Source organism: Melozone crissalis, unplaced genomic scaffold, assembly GCF_028551555.1.
Source record: "Melozone crissalis strain CALT ecotype California unplaced genomic scaffold, PUWL_Pcris_2 ptg000060l_1, whole genome shotgun sequence".
Lineage (NCBI taxonomy): Eukaryota > Metazoa > Chordata > Aves > Passeriformes > Passerellidae > Melozone > Melozone crissalis.
The window spans coordinates 1223729-1249848 of NW_026535838.1; the positions used below are offsets into that span (position 1 = coordinate 1223729).

Below are 26120 nucleotides of genomic sequence, written 5' to 3' on the forward strand. Positions count from 1 at the left end.
ATCCCCCTCACTCCTTCATTCCCTCATCACCTCATTCCTTCATCCCTCCATTCCCTCATCTCTCTCATTCCCCTATTTCCTCATTCCCCCATTCCCTCATGCCTTCATCCCATTCCCTCACTCCTTTATCCCCCTCAGTCCTTTATTCCTTCATTCCCTCATTCCTTCATTCCCTCATCCCCCTCATGCCTTCACGCCCGCATTCCCACCCCCACCGGCCCGCACGCACGCGCAGTCGGCCCCCGCCAGCCCCCGGAGCGGCGGGGCCGCGCATGCGCGGCGGGGGCGGGGCCGGCGCGCGCCGGGAGCGGCGGGAGGAGGAGGAGGAGAAGGAGGAAAAAGAGGAGGAAAAGGAAAAAGGAGGAGGAGCGCACGGTACGTGAGGGGCGGCGAGCGGGGCTGGTCCCTCCCGCTCTCCCCGGCCCTGTCCGCCCGGGGCCGGGAAGACCGTGGAAAGGAGGAAAAGGAAAAAATCTATGCGGGGCTCGCCTGGCCTCCAAGCAGCCGGCCTGGCCCGTGTCCGAGCGGGACGGGCCCGTGCGGGTGGCTCGGGGCTCCTTCACGGAGTCTGGAAAAGGGAACGCTGCCAAGGGTGCCATCAATGCCCCCCAACATCTGCAGGGGCTGCCAGAGCACGGGCCGGGCTCTGCTCGGTGCTGCCGGTGCCAGCAGCAGCAGCAGCGGCCATCAAAGAAAGGGCAGCAGGAGGGAGAACTGGTGTGCATGGAGGGACAGCAGAGCCCTGGAGCAGCTGCCCAGGGAGGGCCTGGAGTGTCCCTGTGTGGAGCCATCCCAGCCCCAGCTGGGCACCTTCCTGTGGGATGCACCAGGGCACCCTGCCTGGGCAGGGCTGGGCTGGGAGCTCCACAGGGACATTCCAGCACCAGGGATGTGGGATTCGGTGATTCCTCACAGATGGATTTTCCAGAAGCACGCAGTTTCAACCCTGTGAGGGAGCTGTGCGCTCTGTACGTTTTTCAATGAGGGCGGTTTGCATCCCTTCATCAGGGCTGGGGCACTTGGGGAATTGCAGAAACACCTGCACTGTCTGTTTCCTGCTTTTCCCCTTTCCTGGCATCCAGGAGGCACAGAGCCTTGGGTTAACTGCTGCTGAGACTAATGTGTTTCAAGTGCTAATAAATAACTTTTGTCGTGGGCAGGCAGGATGATGATGTGGCTCAGGGTCAGATACTGAAAAATAATGAGCATTGTGTGACATGCTGTGTCACTTGTACTCCTTGTTAAGGAGAGGTGTGATCTGGTTGTAATAGTTACAGGTTATTGTTGTGACAGCCACTAACGGGACAAGGTGAATGGCTTTAAAATTGGAAAAAAATAGGTTTGGAGTAAACGATGGGAAGAAATCCTTCCCTGGCAGGGTGGGCAGGCCCTGGCACAGGGTGCCCAGAGCAGCTGGGGCTGCCCCTGCATCCCTGGCAGTGCCCAAGGCCAGGCTGGACACTGGGGCTGGAAGCAGCCTGGGACAGTGAAAGGTGTCCCTGCCCATGGAACAAGATGATTTTATGGTTCTTTCCATCCAAACCATTCTGTGATTCAGTGGTTTGTGGTGCTGCCTGATGTCCATGAACACATTGAACCAACTCTGTTTGAGACACATCCTCATTGAAATGGGCAAGGGGGGGGCAAGCAAAAATGACCAAAGAGAAAAATTTCATCTTCAAAACCCTGTGAGAAAACCCTTTGAGGGACAGGGAAGGTTTTGAAGCCACATTTTTGGGCTGCACTGCACTGCTAAGGAAATACATGTTGAAAAGTGCAGCTCTGGGCTGCCCAGTAGAGGGAAGACACCACAACACTGGAACCAGTCTAGCAAAGAGCCCCAGAGATGATTAAGGGTGTTTGGTGAGGCAAGGCTGAGAGAGCTGGGAGGAATGAGCCTGGAGGAGAGAAGGGGTCACTGGGATCTTCTGAATGCCCATAAATATGTGGTGGGAGGGAATAAAGAAGATGGAGCCAGACCTTCTTCAGTCGAGGCAACACAAGAGGCAACAAGCACAAACTGATGGGTAAATGCTTCGAGTTAAATAGAAGACAAAAATATTCCCTGCTGTGGTAATTGAGCAGTGAAACAGGTTCCCCAGAGAGGCTGTGGCTTCTGCATCCTTGGAGATAACCAAAACCCAGATGGAAACAAACCTGAGCAACCTGCTGCAGTTGACACTGCTGAGACCAGGGGGAATGGACCAAAGGTCTCTTCCAGCCTCAGCTGTTCTGCTGATCCATGATTCCCTGATGGAATTGAAGAAAAGTCTTTGTCTTATTTAAAGGAATAGTTTTTTTTTTCCCTATGCCTTGTTATTTTGCTATTCAGCTGCTGTAAATTAGTGAAATTTCTTGGTGATCTGCCAGCACTGACCTTTGGTTTGCTCTGCAGGTATCCTGTGGCATGGCAGGTGAAGAAGACTTCTTTTTGGAGGAGAAGAGATTCAGGCAGTTCTGTGAAGAGTTTGTTAAGCATTCACAACAGATAGGAGATGGCTGGGAGTGGAGAACTAGCAAGGTAAAGCAATCACAGTGTTGGCTTCTAGAGACTCTTGGTGGGCTTTTTGAGCCACCACAACCTGAAACAGCCTTTAACTGCACGGGTGTGTTGAGGTGAGGGCTTGGGCCAGGGCAGGTATTGAACAGGGCTGTGGATCTCTGAGTCCTGCCCCTTTTTCAGCTCGGGGCAGAATCAGACAATGAATGTGGTGTCACTGTGAAATTCAATCCCTCCTGCTCTGGGTAACTGTGTGTGGTTTTATATCCAAGGTTCACTTTAACCCTTCAGGCTGAAATAGCACGTGGTCTTTGTTCTAGATCCTTGGCTTAGTGCTTTCATTACAATATCTGTCAGTTGCATACAGCAACCAGAAATACCTGCCAGTATTAATGATCAATTCTCATTATTTGCTGCTACTCCATAACTTTCAAACCTCTGCAATAATAACTACATATTGTTTCTAGGTCATTAATCAAAATTTTAAATAGCACAGGGCTAAGACTAATCCCAAAGGACCCCATTAGAATCACTTATTTTGTGATGATTTACCCATTTGTTAAGTTACACTTTGAGATCTGTGAATTAATAAATTTTCATCCTCTAGCATGTGTAAGATCAGTGTGGAATTGTTTTAATTATTTTAAATTTCCACCTGTGGAATCCACAGATATCTTAGGAAATTCTGAGCATGCATTGTTCCAACTTGTATGTTTATCAACCAAACATGTCTTCTGAAATTACACTGACAAATTCTGTTTTCTTTAAGAAGAATGTTTTTGCTATGCATATTTTTTCATTTACTGAGTTCTATATGACTTTTGTTGTTTTGCTCAGGATAATGTCAAACTAATATGTGTATAGGTACACAAGTTATCTAGTATATGTATTATAGTGTATAAATATATATTGATGCCTATATAAAAATTTATTGTTACAGTATATGAGGATGCATTGATACATGCTTGCTTTCTCCAGCATGTAGGTTTTCATGTTCTATTATTTGTGTATTCTATCTTTCTATTGTAGAAAATCTGCTACTCTAGGTTTTGTTTTGTTTTGTTTTGTTTTTTTAGAGTTTTTTGGCTTCAGTGTTTTCCCATGTTTTCAAGAATTTTTTTGGAGAAAAGTCATGCTTTTTCAATGTATGCCATTGTTTTTACGTGTGTAGTTGTACATTAATATTGTAACCCTTCCATCACAGACAATCAGAATTTCAGTAAGAGGGAGAAGAGGGAGGACCTTGGACTTAGATTTGTTCTATTGAGGAGTTTTTATAAGAGTGCAAATATTAGCCAAGTGTTACAATGCACCCTTTCTTACAGAAAACCATTTGAAACTTTAGATTTCAGTTCAAGGCTATATTTGTGAGGATTTATTCAACAAAGAAAGATGCTCTGAGCCTCTACTGGGAATTTAATACGTGGGTCAAAGTCTGAACTTTCTGTGAAATAAGAAGCTTTGCTGGAAATAGCAGAATGAGATAGATTTTTGTTCTCATATAAAAAAATTCTAAGAGGGTTGTTTTCTTTTTTTAATGGGCCAAGTTGGTGACTCTGTGATTTCAGTGTGTGATAAAAACCTGGCCATGGAGACCATCCATTTACAGTGTGGAGTCCGAGAAGAAAGCTTTTCCTCAACAAGATGTCTCATTGTCTTTTTTGCCCTTTTTTTTTTTTATACCAGTATATGTGTTGTAGGAAGTTTGGAGCACTCTTAATTTTGCTGATGTAAGGCACTTGGATCCCATTCCTCATTCCCGACTCACGTGAATAGACCCATTGATAGCAGTGAGACCACACAAGTGAGCCAGGCTGGTAGAGCTGTGTTCCTGTGTTTTCTGTGGAGATTAAATTTAGATGATGAAATACTCATTGTTCTCGTGGAGCTGGCTCTTGGTGCAAGAGCTCACATGGCCCAGGCAGAACCCTGTATTTATAGCTGTAAGTGAAATGTTCCAAATGATGTTATTTTTATAATGTGTTTTCTTGGTTTGGAGTTTTTTTTCCACTGGAAGAAAGCTGTAAAAAAAGCCAAGAGCACCTCTCCTGCAGGAGCTGGTGGAGCTGAGCTTGGGTGCTGCTGTTAAGATGAATGGTTAAATCTTGCTGTGGAGGTCGAGATTTAGCTGAGGAAAACAAGGCCCTGTTTGCTCTCTGCTTTGTGCTTGTTTCATATTTGGTGAGGTTAATCCAGGTAATCATACCAAAAGCTGCATTAGTTCCCTTTGGCTTTTGGTACAGCTGCAGGAGGAAGGGACTGCCTTAGCACATTCGTGGGATCAGGGTTCTGGCTACAGTCGTAATTTATAGGGGTATAGAAGAGTGCAGAACACCACGTGCAGCAGGAGGGATGCTGCCACAGACTGCTGGCTCCATCCATCCATCCATCCATCCATCCATCCATCCATCCATCTATCCATCCATCCATCTATCCATCCATCCATCATCCATCCATCCATCCATCCATCATCCATCCATCATCCATCCATTCATCCATCCATCATCCATCCATCCATCCATCCATCATCCATCCATCATCCATCCATCATCCATCCATCCATCCATCATCCATCCATCCATCCATCCATCTATCCATCCATCCATCCATGCATCCATCCATCCATCCATCCATCATCCATCCATCCATCCATCATCCATCATCCATCCATCCATCCATTCATCCATCCATCATCCATCATCCATCCATCCATCCATCCATCCATCCATCATCCATCCATCCATCCATCCATCCATCCATCCATCATCCATCCATCATCTATCCATCCATCCATCCATCCATCCATCCATCATCCATCCATCCATCCATCCATCCATCCATCATCCATCCATCCACCCATCATCCATCCATCATCCATCCATGCATCCATCCATCCATCATCCATCCATCATCCATCCATCCATCCATCCATCCATCATCCATCCATCCAGCCATCCATCCATCCATCCATCCATCCATCATCCATCCACCCATCATCCATCCACCCATCCATCCATCCATCCATCCATCATCCATCTATCCATCCATGCATCCATCCATCCATCCATCCATCATCCATCCATCCATCCATCATCCATCATCCATCCATCCATCCATTCATCCATCCATCATCCATCCATCATCTATCCATCCATCCATCCATCCATCCATCATCCATCCATCCATCCATCCATCCATCATCCATCCATCCATCCATCCATCCATCCATCATCCATCCATCCACCCATCATCCATCCATCATCCATCCATGCATCCATCCATCCATCATCCATCCATCATCCATCCATCCATCCATCATCCATCCATCATCCATCCATCATCCATCCATCCATCCATCCATCCATCCATCCATCCATCCATCCATCATCCATCCATCCAGCCATCCATCCATCCATCCATCCATCCATCCATCATCCATCCACCCATCATCCATCCACCCATCCATCCATCCATCCATCATCCATCCATCCATCCATCCATCCATCCATCCATCCATCCATCCTCCAGTTTTCTCGTGGCACTCACAGAGTGCGAGGGCTGTGAAGTTTGCCTGCACTCTGCTGGGGGGAGAAGCGGTTCAGGGAGGAGGAGGAGGCTCAGTGCAGCCCTGCTCTGGCACAGCTCACTGTGCCATGGGGCATTTCCCCTCTGCTGCTCTTGGTGGGACAAATCCCTGTGCAGGGATCTTTCCTCCTGCTGGCGCTGCTGGGAAGCTCCACGAGCAGACACTTGAGAGGAACGAGGAGATGCTTGAGAGGGAGTTGAGAGTGGGAGGAATGGATTTTCCATCACCAGTTTAGGTTTAGCTTTTCTTTCACCATTCTCTGCACACTGGGTTCCTCCCTGCACAGGCTGCACTTGGCTCTGCAGCCAGGGCTCGCAGGAAGGTTTGGTGGGTTTGTGCTCTTAATGAGATTTGTTGAGAAAATAAGGCGTAAAGTAGAAGAAGTGAGCAATGTAATTGGCTATACTGTTATTCATGCTTAAAAATCAATGGGAAAAGTACACGTAGAGTGCATTACCCTTTTTTTAATGTGTGAAACTTGATCAGAACAAAGTAAACAAGTAGCTCATAATAGGTTTTGGAGGTATGTTTAATGTACAATGTCTTTGGAAAGAGAGAACTAGTGTGTCAGTATAAAACCTGTGGTGGTTTAAAGGTAAAAATAAATGGCATAAACTGTGTCAGCAATGACAAATTAACCAAAGAGTTAAATCATAGTTAAATTTGCAGTCTTGTCTAAAAATTTAGTGCTATGTTAATGAATTTTGTAGTGAGACTGTTTTGAATAGAATCCTTTTTCATCAGATGTTGTGCATATGCTGTTTGTCTAAAATAAAATGTAATGAAACAGCTAATAAACTCCCAATTTATTTGTTTCCTTTGAGGAGTAAATCCTCAACGTGCAACTACTGTTCTTTGTGTTCTGTACTTGCTTTCTTCCTTTCAGTGTACCTATTATTAAGCATTTTCTCTCCTCTTGTCCCTAATTAGGAAAAATAAAATGTGCAGGTAGGCAGGCCAGTAATGCAGGAAAACTCCGAAACCTTTCTTCTGCCACTCTGGGATTGTTCAAGGGCACATAACAATTGTGGGCTGTGTGGCCTGGGAAGCACAATGATGAAATGGGAACTGGGAGAAGGCACAGCTTCGTCTGTTTTCTCTTACATTTCACCTCAGAGGTGATTAAGATAGGAAACAAGTTGTGACTCTGCATACATAAATTCTGAAGTGGTTTTGTTTTGTTTTGTTTTCAGAACTTTGTAAAGTTAGAGGGGGAAACAGAGCAAAACCAAACCAGCCTCGCAAGAGTTGGGACGTTAATCCTGGCATGAATGCATTGAAATAGGTCAAAATCGTTTATAGCTCCTCATCTCTTCATCGCCTTGGTGCACTGCCTTCCCGTTCCTTGGCACTTATCCTGATCCACAGGGTGCAGTTGTCTTATTCCCTTAATAGCTGTATTAAACTTTGTTTTTGCTGTTGAGGTCTTTGACTTCCTTCAACACCAAGAGCTGGTGTAAACCATCCGTGAGAAGGTGCTGAGGAGCACTGCAGTCATCAGTGCCTATAAAAAGACTTGGAGCCTGTGCCTAAATACCATGCTCTGTTTATTTTCTGGAACAGTGAAGGCATTTACCATTTTGGTTACAGAAAATGTCTTTTTTTTTCTTTCTCTTTTTCTGAATGCAGGACCTTGGTGATGGTTATCTTAGTAAGACACATTTCCAAGTAAGAAACAGACACATCCCACCAGACCTCAAGGAGAAAAACAATGATAACGCTGAACAAATATTATTTGCACATGTAGAAGTAAGTACACATTTTTGAATTTATGTGTTTATAAAATAAGTAATAAAAATAAAATCCACTATGCTAGTAAGTCGTTCCAGCAAGACTTCAGATCTGAAGTTACCAGTGGCTTTTAATTAGTTGTCATACAGTTATAGAAAAACTAATTAATACACCTCATTGAGTATTGGTGATGAAAATTGGGAAGAAATGAAAAAGATTCCAGCATCCTTTGTGTAGGTGTTCTCCTCATAGGATAATATTTCTTGGCATTTTTATTCAATAACATTAAAGAAACTTTTTTTTTTGTGTGTGTGTGTGTTTGGAAAAAGGTTAATCATCAACATTTATTTATCTTAGAGGTAAATGATAGTTAAAAGAATAAAGGGTACTTTGAGGTTAATACTCACTTGAAGTGATGTTTATTGAATAAGACTTTTATACTCAATGGCTACTTTTCTACTGTGGAACTGTAGAAAAGTAGCCATTGAGTATAAAAAGTAGCCTCAGACTTAAAGACTGAGCAATTTTTTGAAACTGGTGGGTGGTAATGAGGTGTTCCTGAAGGAGAATAAATGTCTTTCTTCCAGAAAATGAAAACTCTGGTTGGACTGATGTGAATAATTATTTGCTTGCTTGAGTTTTCATTAGAGCTCCAGATTATTGACTAATCAGGATATAAATGACAGGGATTCCCTCCCTTGTTGTGTTGTTACCATAAAAAAGAAAATAAATCTTGGATTATAATAGACTGAAAGCAATGTATTGTGTATGCTATAAGCTGTTGAATAGGTGGATGTGGTAAACTTTGCAGTTACCTTTTTCTGCAATTCCTTTCCTTTTTTCATCAGCACTCTGATTGCATTTTTTTTCCCCACTGAGACTCTGGTACATTTAAGACTTTTCTGGTTTGAAATGAGTATTCTTTTGGCCTGGTTTCTGAAGAAAATGGCACTTAAAACAATTGTGCTATTAGACTGTGATACAGTCATTTCTACTGATTTTTGAGCTCACTCACAGATTTCAGCTGCATTTTAAAGAGGGATAGATATCCAAGTCATTTAACGAATAGCTGAGGCATTTTTCAAGCTTTTCTTTAAATTGTATTCTCGTATTTTGTAGAAAGAAGGTGGGTATCAGTGCTTCAGGGGTTGTTATTTAATTGTCATTAACAACAGTGTTTGTGTACTTCAGCCCTGACTTGTAACAACAGATTACTGTTTATATTGAAAATTGCTTTTGATTATTGTGACCTTTTTTTTTTCCCTTAAATAATGAAGCAAGTCTTCGTTATAGAGTGCATTGTAAAAGAACACCTGTAAAAAGCTATTGAGTCCTTTTCTGGTGTCAGTTACAGAAAATATCATAAAACAAAAGAGACTTCAGAGTCTCTAACACACTGAAATGTTAAATACACCGAAATATTATAATAAATAATATACTGAAATACGATTCCAGGCCAAGTTTTGTGATTTATCAAGACACTGAAGTGAGCAGTCCTTGAGATATTTGGAAAGATTTCTTTGTTTTGAGCCACAGTAATGTGCAGGTGGACCCTCTTGGAGAAGGAGCCTTTTTACCTGTCGTGTAAAGATGAAGAGTGAAACAAGAGGAAGGTCTCAGAAAATTATGGAGGTTATAAGACCATAAGAAAAATAATTTACTTTCTTCTCCAAAATATTCAATGCCTAATAGATATGATGTAAAATTTACATTCTACATTGAGCTGAAGGGTTACCAGACTGTTAAGGTTATTTAATCTATCAAATAGGAAAATGAAATTTGCTTTGGATATGTACAGTAAAGCTGTGTGTTTAACACTAAGAAATATGAAAATGGTGACTGTAGAGAGGTTACATTTTCTTAGGCACAGTAGTTCCCGTGTAAGATGCATGTTCTTTTTCACAGATATTGAGTGCTAGAGACCAATTCCACTCTTAATAACAATCTGTTATTTAAATAGGTGTTAGGTTTTGGTTTTTTTTTTTTTTTTTTTTTAGTTTTAATATATGTTGTACCCATAAATCACATGGTGTAATGGAATTACTGCAATCTGTTTGAGTAAGTTACTGAAATACATTCTGATGAAAAGCAAAAGTTGTGATCTTGGTGGAGAATGGAAAGGTTTCTTCTGCCTCTATGCATTCAATATTTACTCTTTTTTTTAATTAAAAATTTTAATTTTTATATATTTGGAGCTTTAAAAAGCTCTAAATAGGAAATAAAATTTATTTCGTAAATAAAACCAGCCATTCACTGATAGTTGATATTTCATAATTTTCAGTTCCAGAGTTACTGTTATGATTTCTCTATATTGTGTCTCTGTTATTTGTATCTTATTGGAATATTTCCATCTGACTAATCTGATCTCCTCCAAGGTGTGGTAGATACGATGCATGGGCATATAATAATATAATTAACCAGGAACAGTAAGAAAGGAAAAATAAGGAAATTAAGCTCTGAGTAATCAACCTTCATTGTTAGGAACCATCAGTGTTGACACAAATAAAGAATGTGCTGTGGAATATGCAAGGGCATAAGAGGCCAGAAGATTTTCCTCCCCTCATCCTGGAAATCCAGTTCAAAGGCTAGAAATAGAACATCTGTTTTGGCAGACAAGGTGAAATTTTGGAGGAAAATCAGAAGAGCGGTTTTTGAAGTGAAGTTATGGGAAAGTTATTCATAGCGAGGATTTAACTCCTGTGTAAGGGATTGAACCCAAGACACATCAGGGAGGAGGTGATGTAGAATAAATCATAAATATATCCTGTTGTAGTGGGGTACATTTAGATGTTAAAACTGCAGGGGGGCAAAATTATCGTTGTTCTACTCATTTTTAGTCTGTGAAGAGACACACAAACCTAATGATATGATAAAGAAAATACACAAATAGCCTGAAGTAACTTCATTCAAATAGAAAATCAATTATCAGTTATCGCAGTTTCAAAAATGTGCTAATCTTATGGGATCTACTGGAAACCTGACCATTTTACTTGGAGTTTGTGTCACTTCATTGATTAGCATGGAGGGTTAATGTTTCCAGCCTTCCATCTCATTGATTGGTGTCTAAATATCAGGAGCCTTCCTGGTGAAGGAGTGATGAATAACTTTGTATTCTGGTCTTTTCCACAGAGCAGTCTGTATTATGTGCTGGTTCCTTTTATACAAGTTGTGTTTTCATCTGAAAACCAAGAATAAAATTCTATGTGGGTTTCTTTCTGCTTATTTTAGATATCTGCAATATAGAGCTTGTCACTTAAATCTTTCTTTCAGCCTGAGGAGGTAAAAAAGCATTTTTGGGTATAAATCAGTTGACCTATTTTAGGTGTCTCCTCTAAGAGAGGATGAGTCTAAAAGTGAGTGTTTTTCCTCAGGGGTGATCAAGGTTAAGCTACATGGCTGTAGATGCCTGCATGTTGTCATGTGAGCCCCCTACAACAAAAGGTGGCTCTGGGCTCCTCACAGCACTGGCAATTTGTGCTGGTGACTTCACTGGAGCTGAGATTTCACTCTCATGGTGGAGCTCATACTTAGCTGAGGGTTGTGTTTTGTGAAGTAGCAACTTAAAGACAGTTTAAGGAAGTTTGTCTTTTTGTACTTGGCAGTGTCTCAGTTGTCAAGCTGTTTATCTTAATGAGGTGCCTGGGGATCCTGTGTTAGGCAGACCCTATTTTTCCATTTTTCCTTCCTCCTGGAGAAGGATTCACACTGCTCTTCTGGAATGCCATCCTCTGTTTTTTGTGGTTTTAGTTTAATCGAGATGTTTATTTCAACATTCTGATTGGTAAACAGAAACTACTAATGGCATTGTGACTGATAATAAACTTCAGGCCAAGTTGGTGAAGGATGCTCTTCAGACCAGTGAGATGAGATTCAGTCCCTTGGATATGAGCTGAAGAGTCATAAACCTTTTAGAGTCTCTTCCGAAAGAATAAAAATAGCCTGAGATGCAAAGTAGGGGACAGATAGGAACACATGGGCGCCATTTGAAAATTTTTAAGTTGCCATTTTGTTCTGGTTAAATTTTTATTGAATCAGTCATTGCCTTTCTGAGCTGTTCTGACTTTATGCCAGCTGAGTGTCATCTGTACTTTTCCACAGACAGCATAAATCTTGTGTAACCACCATAAAGCGTTCTGGCTAATTCAACAACAATCTTCAGTATGTATTCTTTCTTGATCCAAATCAAATCTGTCCTCCCAGGACATCTGTCAGGGTCTTTATCAGTGAACATGGGACTGTGTCTTCTTTTCTAGCAAGGACAGAACAGGGACATGCATTATTGCATGAATTGTTGATAAGGTGAAAAATACTGTACAAGATTCAAAGTGAAGGTAGTTCTCCTGCCTCAAAGAGCTTATACTCTAAACGAGTAAAATGGGAAAATCTGGATTCACTTTATGCATTCCCTTTGTTTGTTATTCAAATAGCCCAAGGGAAGCAATAACTTGGAGTAATAATTCTCAGTGTGTGGTTTGTCTCAGCTCCTCTGGGTATTGCAGAAGAAGTGAGTCAGCATGGAACCATTCCTGGAGCTGGAGCCACTGCCACTTTATAAAGGAGCGGGCAGGTTGGGAGTGCTGAAGGTCTGTTCATACCTGATACTGCCTTTGGAAAATGAGCACTGAGCCCCAGCAAAAACTGATGAAGTTGTGCATTTGCTGCATTGTGGGCTCCACCTTTACTGGCAGCGGTTCTTGAGTGTTGGTGAGGTTCTGCCTGATGGGGGATGTGGAAATGAGTCTGACATCTTTCTTAAAAGTCCCGATTCCATGATTTGCTGTTCAGCTGTGCTTTTAAGATTGTAGAAAATAGAAAACTACAATTTTTAGCAATTATTGATAATTTTTTTCTCTAAACAAATCCAGTATTTTTACAATTAGGAACAGGTCCTTTTTGTTTTTTCTGTGCAAAAATAAATAAGATGAACACAGTGTAAACATTTGCATAACCACAGTATTTGTTGGATGGTTAAGTGAAAACCCAGCAAACAGTGCTTAAGGAGAAAAATGTAAATACATTTAATAGAATCCAGCATTCACTGCAGGAAATAATGGAAGTACCTTAGTAAAGAGGAAGAAAATCAAGTATTGCACACCCAAACCATCAGTTTGTAGTAAATGTGTCGGGCTCAAGAGCAATGAAGTTGGTCGTGTACCAGCACTGTTTTCAAATGTCACAGAAATGAAACCCAAATGGAGACCTGTAAGAAATAAATCAAGAAACCACTTATGCAGAAGAGTTCTAAAGCGTGTTACAAAAACACAGTGAAGATCCTCGTGATTTTGCTTAAAAATCTATTAATCTGAAAGTGGAATTAGCCTTTATTAAACCACAGGAAAATGTTCCAGTGTGGATTTTATTAACTGTTCTCTGTATGGAAAGGCTTAGCAAAATAAAGGCATTGTTTAGAAATATCAGGGCTGGAAGGAACTTTGGTGGAGGCATTGCACGCCTTCCTTGAGCTGGAGAGCCTTCAGAAAAAGCAGAATTCCTCAGGCAGAAGGCACCTGAGTCCCAGTCCTGCTTTGGGGCTCCTTCTGTGCTGCGATGCCTGAGTCCTTCAAGGAGGAAGTTTAAATGCTCCTGTAAAGTTCTGGAGGCACGGGGGGTTTTTGTCTCCCACACACAGACCTTTGTGCATCATTTTCTGCATGTCACGTTGGAATCCTGGCAAATCTTGTTAGCAGTAGTTACATTTAGTTTCCAACAGCTTTGATGACATGCTGTTGGCTTGACTGTCGTTGAGGGTGGTGGGACCCTGATCTGAATTCTCTATCTTGCACATTCTCTGATTGCTGTTCTGTTTTACCCACTAATAACTTTCCACAAATCTTAGGAGATGTATCAAAAGCAAGTATATAAGCTAATTATGATGCTTTTTGGAGAGCTGAAGGAGGACTTTGTATGACCCCCAAAAGTGATTAATTTTCTGTTTAGATGTTAGCATGGAGTGATTTCAGCTTTTTATCTGCCATCTTGGTATTCAGAGCTGTCACTTAATATTAGAAAAAAATGCTACATCAGACACAGGAAAAGATGCTCTAATTAAGGTTTGGTAACTGAATGTGACAGTTGAGTTGGAGTCAGCCTGGTTGAAGGCATGATGTCATTCCAGCACAATGTCTTTCTTCTGAAGTAAATAAACCTTAATTTCCTGTGGAACACGCTCTGAGGCTGTGGGGAGTGAAGGGGATTTTCCCAGAATCTGAATTTTGAGAGAGTAGCAATGCCAGAGACAGAACTATTTATCAGCTCACCCTTTTGTCCTGGTGCTCCTGTGTTTTAGATATCAAGAATGGGTGTTGTTTTGTTTCCATTTAGTGCATTTTCTCATGAAGTGTGGAAAGGTGTTTTGAAAAACCTTTACAGTGCTTTTAGATCAAAATCAGAGTAAGGTATTTACACTTTTTTAATTCTTCAAGTTAAAAGTTAATGAAATAGTTCTGGTTTGATTTAATGTCATAAATGTACATTTTGCTGGGGTTTCTTTGTACAGTAATTTATTATTATGAGGTTGTAAAAAATAGTTTTTAAAATTTGTGCCAGAGCAGACTTGAACTGTGGTTGTCTTCACACAGTAAATTATTTTAATTTACCTTAGAACTGTGTGTAATTTCATATACACCAGCAGTATCAGAGATATGTAGGCCACACAGTCACTCACCTTCGTGGACTGTGTGCCTCCCCTCTCAACTTGCTGAATTAATATGATTTTTTACAAGTCTTGGTGGCTCTTCCATCAAATGTTTTGATGCGTGGCATGCCTTGATAGCTGGGCAAAACATCAAGAGATCCCAGCTTCTGCAGTTTTATCAGTGGAAAGGCTTGTGAGAAATTAAAATCTGTTTTTCTGTTTCCAATTTAAAAAATATTACTGCTGTGGTCTTAATAGGAGAGACAGTTTTGAAAAAAAGACTTTTTTCCTTTCTTGTACTGTTCATCTTCTCTCTCTCCCTCTTTTTTTCTCTGCAAAGAATGTACAAAATGCCATGAATGGAGGAGATACTGAACTGATGGCCATACCAACAGTGCTCATGTTGGCACATTTGGCCACAGTTTGGCTTCCTTTTATTTAATATATCGGGCTAATGCATGTTGTAACACGGTACCACTGTGACAGTTCCTAAGCAGTGCTGTGAGCCTGGGGATAACAGGAATGAAGGCTTTGGTGGGGATCTAAATTCCCCAACTTTTATGCAGTTTTGATATCAAGACACTTTAGGATGCAGTGGAACATGATTCATATTGGTCATAGTTACTCACAGTTTTTTAATCATTGAAATACACACATTGCAGAAGGATTTGGCTCCAAGCACATGCATTGGGATGTGACGTTTAATATCACAGAAAGATTAATGTTAACATTCTTGCATTCCTGAAAGGAAATCTCCAGTACGTTTGTAACAACCTGACCATGCCAGGTGTGGGTAAATTTTGTAGATAAATATGCATTTTCAAATACTTAATGACATTAATTCACAAAGGGGAGGCACGGCACTGTAGTGTTTGTCAATACTGTTTTACCACAATAGAAACAAAATCACAATCTGGTCAATTGTTAGCATTTTACTTTTAATGGTGAACCTCAAAACACTTCATGTTTCCAGTCATGCATATATGCCTGCTTTTGTTTCTCTTAAATTAAATTGTACTGGTTCAATGTTATGCTCTAATTTTCTGGGGATGATGATGCTCATCTGTATTGGAACAATGTTTTAATTTTGGCCAAGTGCCTGTGTTTTTAGCAGTGTCATATGATTATCTTTCAGTGTGTTTGGATTGCTTGCCTGCAGCACACAGGTCGTGTTGGCTCAGAGTGAACATTGCAGATTTAGGGCCTCAGAGTGGCTTCCTGAGAGCCAGGCTAAATGGCCAAACTTCCATATGTTGCTGCTTTGTGGAAAATTCATGGTTTTGTCCTTTTAGCTGTGAGGTCCAACTGTGAGTTTTGTTTCCTTCCCAACACCATCTCAAGATACATGAAAAAATACTCTTCTCCCCTTTGTTACAAAGAATGGTTGCAGTTTTCTGCCCTTGAAAAAGATGCAGTCTCATATTTTCTTTTCCCCCCTGCATGATAAGATTTCTTTACTATAAATCTTTTTGTTAGCCTTATTAATTAAGAAGCAGCCACTGTGGGTTTGTGTTAATACTGTAAATAAAGCAATTCAGCTTTTTTCTTGAGGTCAGAATGTGGTGTTTCTTGAGAACATTATAGACTTACATTGTGTAATCAGTGTGTGATTTTGAGGTCGGGTCCTTTCTAGATATAACTAAAGAGCATTGGCGTTCACTGAAACTTAGGAACTTGTGCAGGAAAATGTGTTCTAGAGTTACAAATTATTTTTCATGAATCATAAAAATATCTTTATTTTTCCCCATATAGACCAACACACAGAGAGAAGACACTTCTTTTTTACCTTGTAGGAGTCAAGACTTAATATATATACTTTAAAAACATGTCTATATATAAAGTGTGTAAATAACATAAGACTTTTTTCGTACTGCAGTGGTACTCAACATAATGCTGCCAATGCAGAGTGCTAAAATTTGGTACTAACGTGATTATGAATGCCCCAATTCCAAAATTTCTATTCTAGTATATGGCAGAAATTAATTTGGTTCTGTCAACTTCCATGATACAGGTGTTTTCCTAAATGAGCAAGACAATAGATTTTTAATACAGAGCAGGGTTTTTTTTTTTTCACTTGAATTAGGTTTGTTAGTGTTGTGTAATCTTTCTGCCCTGGTTTGCCAGGGACTAGTTCAGGCAGCACTTGGACATGCTTGCTGACTTCTTAAATGAGACACTCACTTCTCCTGAGTGCAAGATACTGAGAGCACATCCTGAACACAGGGGACATTAATGCTTGGGAGTGGAAAATACTCTTCTTGGCCTGAATGGATGTAACTGGGAGCATTTTGCTTAATGGGTGGCTTTCTCACGATGATCTGTGGTGGTAGCAATGAAAATGAGTTATTTGTGTTGACTCAGACATCTCTTACCACCATTTTTCTCTGAGTTCTGAGGAAGATATAATGTCGTACACTAAAGAAGATTTAAGTTTGCTGTTTGAAGAGGAAAACAATAAAGTGTAAGAACTCGCTGAGATCATGAGATAGACATTTTTCTGGGATTAGTGATCAATGAAGTTGTGGAAAGGCAGACGTGTCTAGTATGGGAGAGAGAAAGCTGAGAGACAAAAGACTTGTGCTGTAGGTCGTACTTTATAACATAAGCTTTGTGTCCATCTAGTGATTTTTGTAATATGATCATTAGTGTTTCCATCTGTATTTTGTGTTTTTCCCTATTTGATAGCTTGCCAATAAAATTTCTTTCCCAGACAGCTGAACCTAGCTTTGCAGACTGACAGGGCACAGAAAAACCCCCCACCTTCAAAGGAAAGCACATTAAAAAGCTCAGAAATCACCCGAAAGCGTTAACGGCTCTGTTGGCTGTTACACGATGGGATGCAGGAATTGCAATAATGTTCTCTTCCATCTGGTGCCTGCAAACTTGCTGTTTTCGGAGGCATTCGCTGCTGTAGCAAACTGTTCACTTATTCATTCTTGTGTAGTTGCCCGTTATTCTTTGGAAAGGACTTGGGTTGAAAGCGGCTTGGTTCTTTGTTGCAGAAGTGCTCAGTGTCAAACATATTACAAGGAGATGTCAGTCCAAATGCAAATACCATCAACTCTCAAAGCCTCTCCGCATGTTGTGTATATTTGGAATGTGCTGTGAAGGTGTAGTCCCAGGAGCGAGGATCTTGACTGACAATACTCAAAGGAAAATCATGCAATGTCTGTGCCAAAACGTCTATCTCAGGCTGAAATTTCAATTTCCGCTTTAAATTTCCTGGCTTGTGTTAGCTAACATTACAGCCTTGGTTTTCCTTCTTTTCCTGGGATCTTGGGGGTTATCTTCTTTGTTGCATCTGGACTGGTTAATTTTCAGGAAGGTGAGGTAGCAACTGAGTGGAAGGTGTCACTCTGAGAGGGAGGAATGGTGTAAGGAGCTAAAGCAAGTGAAGACACGTTTCTTATTGCCAGACCGTGAGATAAAGGAATTCATATATAATTTCTGAGCACAAACCACTCAGAAGTGTCCAACTCTTGGTCATCCCTGAACATCTAAGGCCACTGTGTTCATACAGCAGTAGTCTTTGGTGATGTGTTTGCAGCAAGAAGGGTTATCCATCACCTGTCATACCTTATCCTGTCCCAGAACTTAAATTAGTCTCTTCAGTCCTGCAGTGTTGACCAGGTGGATTAATTTATTAATAGTTTTCCTGGAAGTATTACAGAAATTCCCAGCATTCTGCTTATTTCAGTCAAATATTATGTAATGATATACATTTATGTAAATCTTGATGTTGATTTCAGAAATTGTGAGCAGTATTGGGGTATGTTGAGATGACCTTGGAAACATGAATTGCACTATATGTGAATTTTCAGGCGCTGTATGATGTGCCTTTGTCTTTTTCAGCTTTTTTTTTAATTTCTGGAAGGGCTTGGTGCTGCCTGTATTGTGTGTGAGGTCTGGCACTGCTGTATTTCCACGTGCTGCAGGTGCAGTTCTCAAACACCAGCCACCAGGTCTGCTCTTGAGGGCCTCAGGGCTTTTAGGATGAAAGCTTAGCTCTCATAGGGCAGGTATGTGGGAGCCAGTGCTTGTGCCTGGATTTAACTCAATTCCTTTGGAAATGCTCTGGGGATTAAGATTCTGTTTGTCACCACAGTGTACTCTTGAGGTTGTTTTGTGCTTTTGAGTATCTGTAAATTAAGATATTATCTGCTTGAGTTCAGGCAGCAGCCACTGCAGATAGGGATAGATGGTTATGGTGACCTTCAAAACCAGTTATTTCTTCATCAACTAGCTTGGAACTTTAGCCCTGAATATGATTTAATGATTTAATGATGAATGTGATTTAATGATTTAAGTGTCTAGCTTAAGCAAACTGAATTCCATCTTCAAGCTTTGTTAGTACTTCAGTTAGTGCTTGTGTAACTTTTTTTTCCCTCCTACATACTCAATAAAATCCATACTTTGGGATGCTGGTAGGTAATACTGATCTTTTTGGAAGGGAGATGTGTCAGAAGAACTAAATTTTGTTACCTGGGCCATACAATTTCCAGTAGTTGTGGAAGCTGAGCTGACCTGGACCTTGGCAGCACTGGGTTCTTTGCCTCTCTTCAGCAGAAGCTTCTGAGCACAAATGCTTGGGAAAATCAAGCCACATAGGCACTTAAAGAGAGCAGAGCCAATCTGAATGAGAATCTCTGATTTTGACGGTGTTGTCCAAGATTTCGAAGGTAAGGCAAAGTTCAGCTGCACAGGTTTACAAGGAAGAGCACAAGAGCTAGAAAAACTTCCTGTGTGAAATCCTGAAACCTAGCAGGATGCATGGAATATATTTAAACATCTCCTTTGCAGGATTCCTGTCTTTCAGCACAGTCACAGCGTGTGTTCTAATACATGTAAATGTATATTTAATTAGTCCAGTGTTTAAGATGCTGAAGTGTAGTTAAAAATTGAAGAGAATATAGAATCAAAATTTTGATCCCATGGTCTGGTATAAGCTAGAAATGTTTAGCACTCAGAAAAAAACAGTATTACCACTGCTATGATTACTACTGTCCATTTAAATACAAATGTAAATGGCAGACTATCTCATAAGTTTGTAATTTTAAAATATTTCTAATTGCTGCCCATTGTTAGATGCTTAAATTCCATACTCCCCAGTTTCTGTCCTATATTTTAGGAGGATAGAAACACATTTGCTGTATAAGTTCAGATGTAGTTTTTGTGTAAACCAGAACTGCACAAATTTGAATTCTGAGAAAAATGTTAAACATTGGAAAGATGAGACTGCAAAAGGTCTGCTACACCATGGTTAGCAAGGTATAACACTTTCCTTTGGATTGTGTTAGAAAACCTGTTTTGATCTGTTTTTCTGTGATGTGTGCTTCACTCTCTGCCCTTGCCCCTCGTCAGAAATTCTTCTTTCTGTGGAGTGATGCTAACCCCATTTGAGCAAAGTAAAGGGTTTTAAAGATAATTAAGCTCCTGCAAGTTTTATGGAGGCAAGTGGGTGAGTGGAGGACAGGCCATGAAAGTTCTGTGCCTGAGGTAATTTACTGTGTGCCAGGGAATCCACAGGACCAAGGCCTTTGTAAATGTCCCAGCTGGGGCAAGAGCCCTCTCCTTCCTTGGGCCTAACACTTGATGCAGATCTGAAGGATAGAAAAATCAGCCACACTAAACATTTCAAAGTAATCCCAGGTAATTCTGGGCTTGCAGTACTTAGCAAGCAACTTGATAAGCAATTTGAAAATATTTTGTCATCTGAATTTGAGGCAATACAAAATAATAAATATGAATTGATTAATGAACTATGCTTGTATAAAAAAAGAGGCTGCCTTTTTGCTATTGATTTTCCCCCCCCTCTTTCCTCAAGTGCCTGTGCTTTGGGAAGACAGAGAGTGCATTTGATGGAATGTGAGTAAAGGCACCGTTGTATTCCTGGAACAATACGCAAAGTACATGGATATTAAAACATTGCATTCTTTGGGGGAGCCCAGCTTAACTGTAGCTGATACAACATTTGTCCCGGTGAATGGCAGGTTTGAATCCTTCTGAACAGTGAGAACACCTTGGCAAGGTATTTCTTTCTCCACTGTTAACCAGATTTGTGGTATTGGACTTTATTGCCTGTGCCAGGCTTTTTACCTCATCTGCCAGCTCTACTGATTCTCTTTGTCTCTGCTGCCACAGTAGGGTCTCATTATAGAATTTTACTTGAAACCCATCTCTAGAAATACCTCTAAAAATAACTAGACTTTAATGTCCTTTTTAAAAAACGTCTTTCTGAAAACTGCTGAAATAATACTGTGACAGAAATCTTGGTGAAAAAGAAGAAATAGAAAAATAACTTGAGTGGGGTGGTTGGTGATCTTTCTCTGTTAATGTACTTCATTACCTTAAATTGTAATCCCTGTTCTGGTACACTTAGTTTTCTGGAAGGTGTTCTCACACTATTTCAATTAGCTGGTACTTTCAGATTTTGTCCATTTGTATTTTAAACTGTTCCTGAGAATTCCCTTTTACCTGTTGTTTTTCCAAGGCAGCTCTGGATCACAGGCCTTGTTGCCGTGTGTAAACAGCTGAGGCAGGTGTTCCATCATCTCTTTTTTCAGTCATGTCTGGGAATCTTGCTGTGGTGAGCTGTTCCCTTACATATGTGAGGCCCTTCATAAAGGACAGCCCTCCTCAAAGATGTAAATAATACGTAATTTAAAAGCATTATCAGTTTTCTTTAGTGGTTGAACAACATTTAATGGACATGCATGAGTAATACAACAAAGTGCTGAAGCAAATCAAATCGGAATCAAGTGCTTCAAAGTTTTTAAAATAATAAATATTAAGAACTGAAAACTTGACACTGAGCTGAACTTAATAATAATTTGTAGTCATAGAGGGAGGGAGTGAATGGATGAATAGAAAGAAGTGTTTAGAGTAGGAGGGAAGTGAGCTGATGTAATACTTTGGTAAGGAAGGGGATGGGCCCATTCTAGTATTTTACAGACTTTTTTTTTTGGTAGCTTCATAATGCCATAAATGCGATAGCAAATAGTTTAATTTTCAGCAGCAGGAGAGCACAAGGGTGGGTTTTCCCTGCCCTTTTTTTTTTTTTTTTTTTTGTTTATCCCTGTCCATTTTTTGAATTGTATTTTACTTAAATTTTCCCCTACCACTACAAGAAACCTGATACTAAAAAATTTATTTTCTCTGTAGAGTAGATACAGCTGTTTTCAGTTAGTCCTGAAATGAAATATTTGTTCTTAAATAATAAGAAAAATACCGAAAGCTTCTTCAACACTTCTCTCAAAAAATAGCTTAGGGATACTTGTTGTGTGACTATAAGTCAGTTTGAGGGGTTCTACAACTTCTTAGTTAAAAAAAACACTTGAAACAAGTTTTGAGTACGTCGCTAATTGGATTTGAAGTCAGACTTGTAGAATTATTTTTTCGCACTATTGTGTTGCAAGTGGCTTGTTGATAACTATGGCATTATTAAAATAAATTACTATTCTGGTTATTATTTCTAAAAATTGTAAGGGTCTGTGGTATGTAACAGCTCAGAATTGTGTTTCTTAATGAGCAAAACCTGAAACTCCTTCAGAATTGGTTTTAGCATGTAGTAAGAATTACAGAACATCTGGCCTGAGAAAACAGGCTCAAAAGGACATATCATTAATTGATTCTGTTTGAAACAAATAGATGGACAACTTGAGTGTTTATGTTTCTTAATTTCCAAAGGGCAAATTTTAAATTCTGGAAGAGGTTTTATAGTTTTGACTGAGGCATGCTTCACCTTTCTTCAGTGAGATGAGCAGGATAGTTTAAGAAGCAGCCATTGTACCAAGACCATTAGGAAAAAATCCTCAACACTTAGGAACGGCATAAAAATACAGTTTTGGCTTATTTAGAGTCAAGAATTTTCAGAAAGAGAACCTGCTTTACATATGGAAAATAGGTCTGAAAAGATGCTGAGACAAATACCAGAAGATTATTTAACTCCGCATATAGCAGTAGTAAAAAAGGAGAAATAAGCCCAGGGAAAAGATTGCAGACAAAATTATATTTTACGTTGTTCACCAGGCAAATGGAAATAAATTCCTATTTCCAGTAAAGATTATTTCAGATGAGGCAGGATGTCTGGTGAGGATGGGTCTGATGAGTAACTACTGTAGATAGTAGATGCTTCAATCAAGGGGGAAAAATTTTTTGAAAGGAGATCATGCAGAAGAAAGTAGGAGATAACTTCTACCCTAGAATTTCTGTCAGGTGTCAGGAATCTGTTGGGTTTTTGGGTTTTTTCAGTTTCAAAAGGCAAAAAGCTATATATTCATTAGTCTGGCATCAGTGGTATTCAGAGTTTTTGAAGAAATCCTTAAAGGAGATTTAAGTAAAGGTTGAATATGGAAATAGGATGGAAGGCAAGATGATGTTAAGAAGGTAGTGGATGTATTGAACCATTATCTACGATCTGGCAAAATAACTGAGTGACTGGACAAAGACAATTCAGTGCTCCTAATTATTGTAGAGTTTAGTAAAACTGTTTATCAATGGACCACAGGAAAGCAGAGCTGTGTGATAATACCACAAAAAATTCACCCTCAGACAAATCTCATGTTTTAAGTTGCAATTTCAGGACAGGGAGTTGGAGAGGGTTAATGAAATTTGCTGATGTCAGAATATCTGGAGGCATTGTCAATACAGCAGAAGGTAAGAGAGAGCCAGAGGACATCCAGGACTGGCACAACAGAGCCAGGATGAAATTTAGTGGTGCAAAGTTCAAGGTCACGTACTTGGGGAGCAGGGGTGAGGTAATGCTGCTTCAGAAGCTTGAGGCTCATTAGTTGGAGATGACTGAGGAGGAGAAATAAATGGGTGTTTTAGTTGAGCATAGGATTACTGTGAGCTGCTCGTGGGCATGAAATAAAGACAGGTTTAGGTTCTGTCTGGCTGTTGCTCTCTGATGGAATTGGTATTAAACAGGGATGTTGAGCACTTGTCTGTCATGTTGTATGTTTAATTACAGCTACTGAAACAACAAATAAAGAGAATTGAAATATAATGGGGTTTTTATGTTGATTGGAACAATCAGATAGGGAAAAGAGAAAAGACTAGAAGAATTCTTGCTTAGTGTTAAAAAAAGAAAGCCTGAAAGGAAATATGGTTTATCTGTGTTAATAGTTTGGGCAAAAAAGGTTTGAAATGCCAAGGAATGAAAAAAAAGCTCCTTAAACCAAACTGTCACGTTGCCATGAGAATTTACAGTTATAAACTGAACTTGGATAAGCATGCAGTAGAATCAGAGATGTGGGATGCTAAAATAGCTTTCCAAAAGAAGCAATAGTATCCTGAAGTCAGTTAGTTTGCAGATAAAAGTATATAAATCTAGAAGAAGGCATTCTGTGATGTTTGATACCTGTGGTAACGAGATACTGAACTTCATCACATAAGGAGGTCCCTTAGCCTCCTATTTTATAGATCTTTGCTCATTTGTGTAATCTGTGGCTGCAGTGCAGGATGCACATTTAGAGTTAATGCCTTTGTTTATATGTAAAATCAGATTCTGCAAGGCTGCTTGGAGAGCAAGGAAATCAAAGCAGAGATTGCACAAGAGCGAATATTTTCCCTGTGTGAAACAGGACCCTCATCTTTACATAGCTCTGTGAGAGAGATTTTCACTTTTGGCCTAGATAAAGGGTCCTGAAAGCCTGGGATCTGATTCTGAGAGTGTGTGATCCTCAAAATCCCTCAGATTTTATTCTTTTTAAAAGCTGTCTCCCAAGTTCTGTTTTCATGTGAAGTTCAGCTAGGAGTTTCTTCTTTGATGTCCTGATGGATTAAAGAAGAGAAATGCTGCAAGGTTAGTCAATTATTTCACCTTTGTCTTGGAGCAGAGAAGCACTCTGGTCTTTAAAAATGCGATTATTAACGACACACAATTTTAGATTATTCATAGCTTTAGATTTTTACCTTTTTCTTGGTAATCTCTTTTCCAGCTCTGTTACCGAGAACATAGTATTTTCCTTTCCTGGGTGGAATTTGTTTTCATTTTTCAGTCATTTGCTGTTAAAAGGACCAGAACTGACAGACAGTCTTCTCCAAGGAGGATGTGTAACAGGAAAGCAGCAGGGATGCAGAACTTGAGATAAGTTTGGGATTTTCTGGAGCACTGGAGGGGTCCACATGAGCCCCTGAAGTCTCTCAGGTGGGAGAAAAACACCCTGGCACCATCTCTACAGAGTGCCTTGGTTGAGGTTTACACTGAAAAAAAAAGAGGCTAACCCTGATGACAGAATTGTAATTTTATGTGATAAAATCTAATATTAATATGCTCTTTTTAGGTTGATTTTGTCTGAGTGACTCAGACAGTTCCCAGTCGTGATTGGCAACCAAAGGCAATGATATGAACACTCTCATGTTTCCTCATTGAAATGGCAGGGCTCAGAGCAGACAGCATAATTGTTTCTTTTCTGCACAGGTTCAGATGGGATTGCGCTGCTTTTGTTCAAAGGAACAAGTTCATGGGACTAAAGAAGTTATTGTGTAAAATATTGGAGGCAAAAGACTTAGGTGGAGGGAAATGTAAATTTAAAATAGAATGGGCATTAAGTTGTGCTAAACGTTGGCAATCAGATTCTAACCTTACACCTTAAAACCAAATTAAAATCTGTAATAACTTTTTTTCACTTCCCGACATGGCATATGCTTTTTATTCAGGCTTATCTCCATAACTAAGAATTCAATACTACTAATTTTTTTTTCCTATTTTAGGTTCGCAAAGTTACATGTTTCTATCTAGCATCTCATTTTTTCCTTTGCCCATTCCAAATTTGGCTTGGTTCTATGTCTGTTTCTTAATACTTAATTACTTACAACAATTCCTTTAATGCCTGTGTGATTAAGAGATAAATGGAAAAAAAGTAGTTATTTTGAAACCACCTAAAATTAAAGGGATGAAAGACACAGAAGTTCTATTGAACCATGTAGCAAAGCAAATACATCATAGCTGGTCAGCTAGTTTTGAAAAGCTATGTAACCCACTCATCATCCTTCATGATTTTAAGGAAATATATGCATTTTTAGTTTTTGTTGTAAAATTCATATTTCTTTTTTCTTTCCTGTGTTTGTCTTTCCTCCAAAGACTATATAAAGAATTGGTATTTTCTTCCACAGAGGAAAATGTGGGAAAAGAGTATGTTCAGATGTGTTTTAAGTATGCTTTTGGCACCTGTTTCTGTGATTAATGCTTTGTTTAAATTTTCAAAAGTATTAACCCTCCTAGTGTTGAAATTACATTTTCAAGTTAAAGATAAAAACAAATTTTGCATTTACTGTTGCTTCTCTAGAGAGCTGGGTTTACACTGGAAGTTACTTGCTGGCATGGTAATATTGTTAATTCTACAGACACAGTTATAGTGTTTTCCTGGGTGATATCTCTAAAAATCTTGCACCACCTGAAGAAATGAATAAATTTTGGTGTTTGCTAATTTGGGTATAATTTCATTATGTTCGTCAAGGTTGCTGGAAATGGAATTCTTTCTGATGTGAGGGTCTCCATGCTTTGAAGAGATGTCTAATAGTTGATTGGCAATGATTTTGTTTTTAAATAAATGTTTAGCACAGAGAGTGGTTATTCCTCAGAAAGTGATTTGTTAGATTGTTTCAAACACAGTTTTTACAGTTCCTAAAGCTGTGAAGGTGCCGGGGTGTGTTCCAAGGCTGTC

At 39.8% G+C, this 26120-nt stretch overlaps 1 protein-coding gene across 1 annotated transcript in view; it reads left to right on the plus strand.

The window, feature by feature from the left end:
* Positions 1–319: 319 nt before the first annotated feature.
* The window catches only part of ATG10 (autophagy related 10), a 59917-nt gene continuing 34116 nt past the window's right edge, over positions 320–26120 (plus strand). The window contains exons 1-3 of the mRNA XM_054287627.1: positions 320–375; positions 2396–2521; positions 7716–7835. Of these exons, the coding sequence (XP_054143602.1) occupies positions 2408–2521; positions 7716–7835 (234 nt within the window). The 5' untranslated portion in view covers positions 320–375; positions 2396–2407. The remainder of the gene's footprint in view (positions 376–2395; positions 2522–7715; positions 7836–26120) is intronic.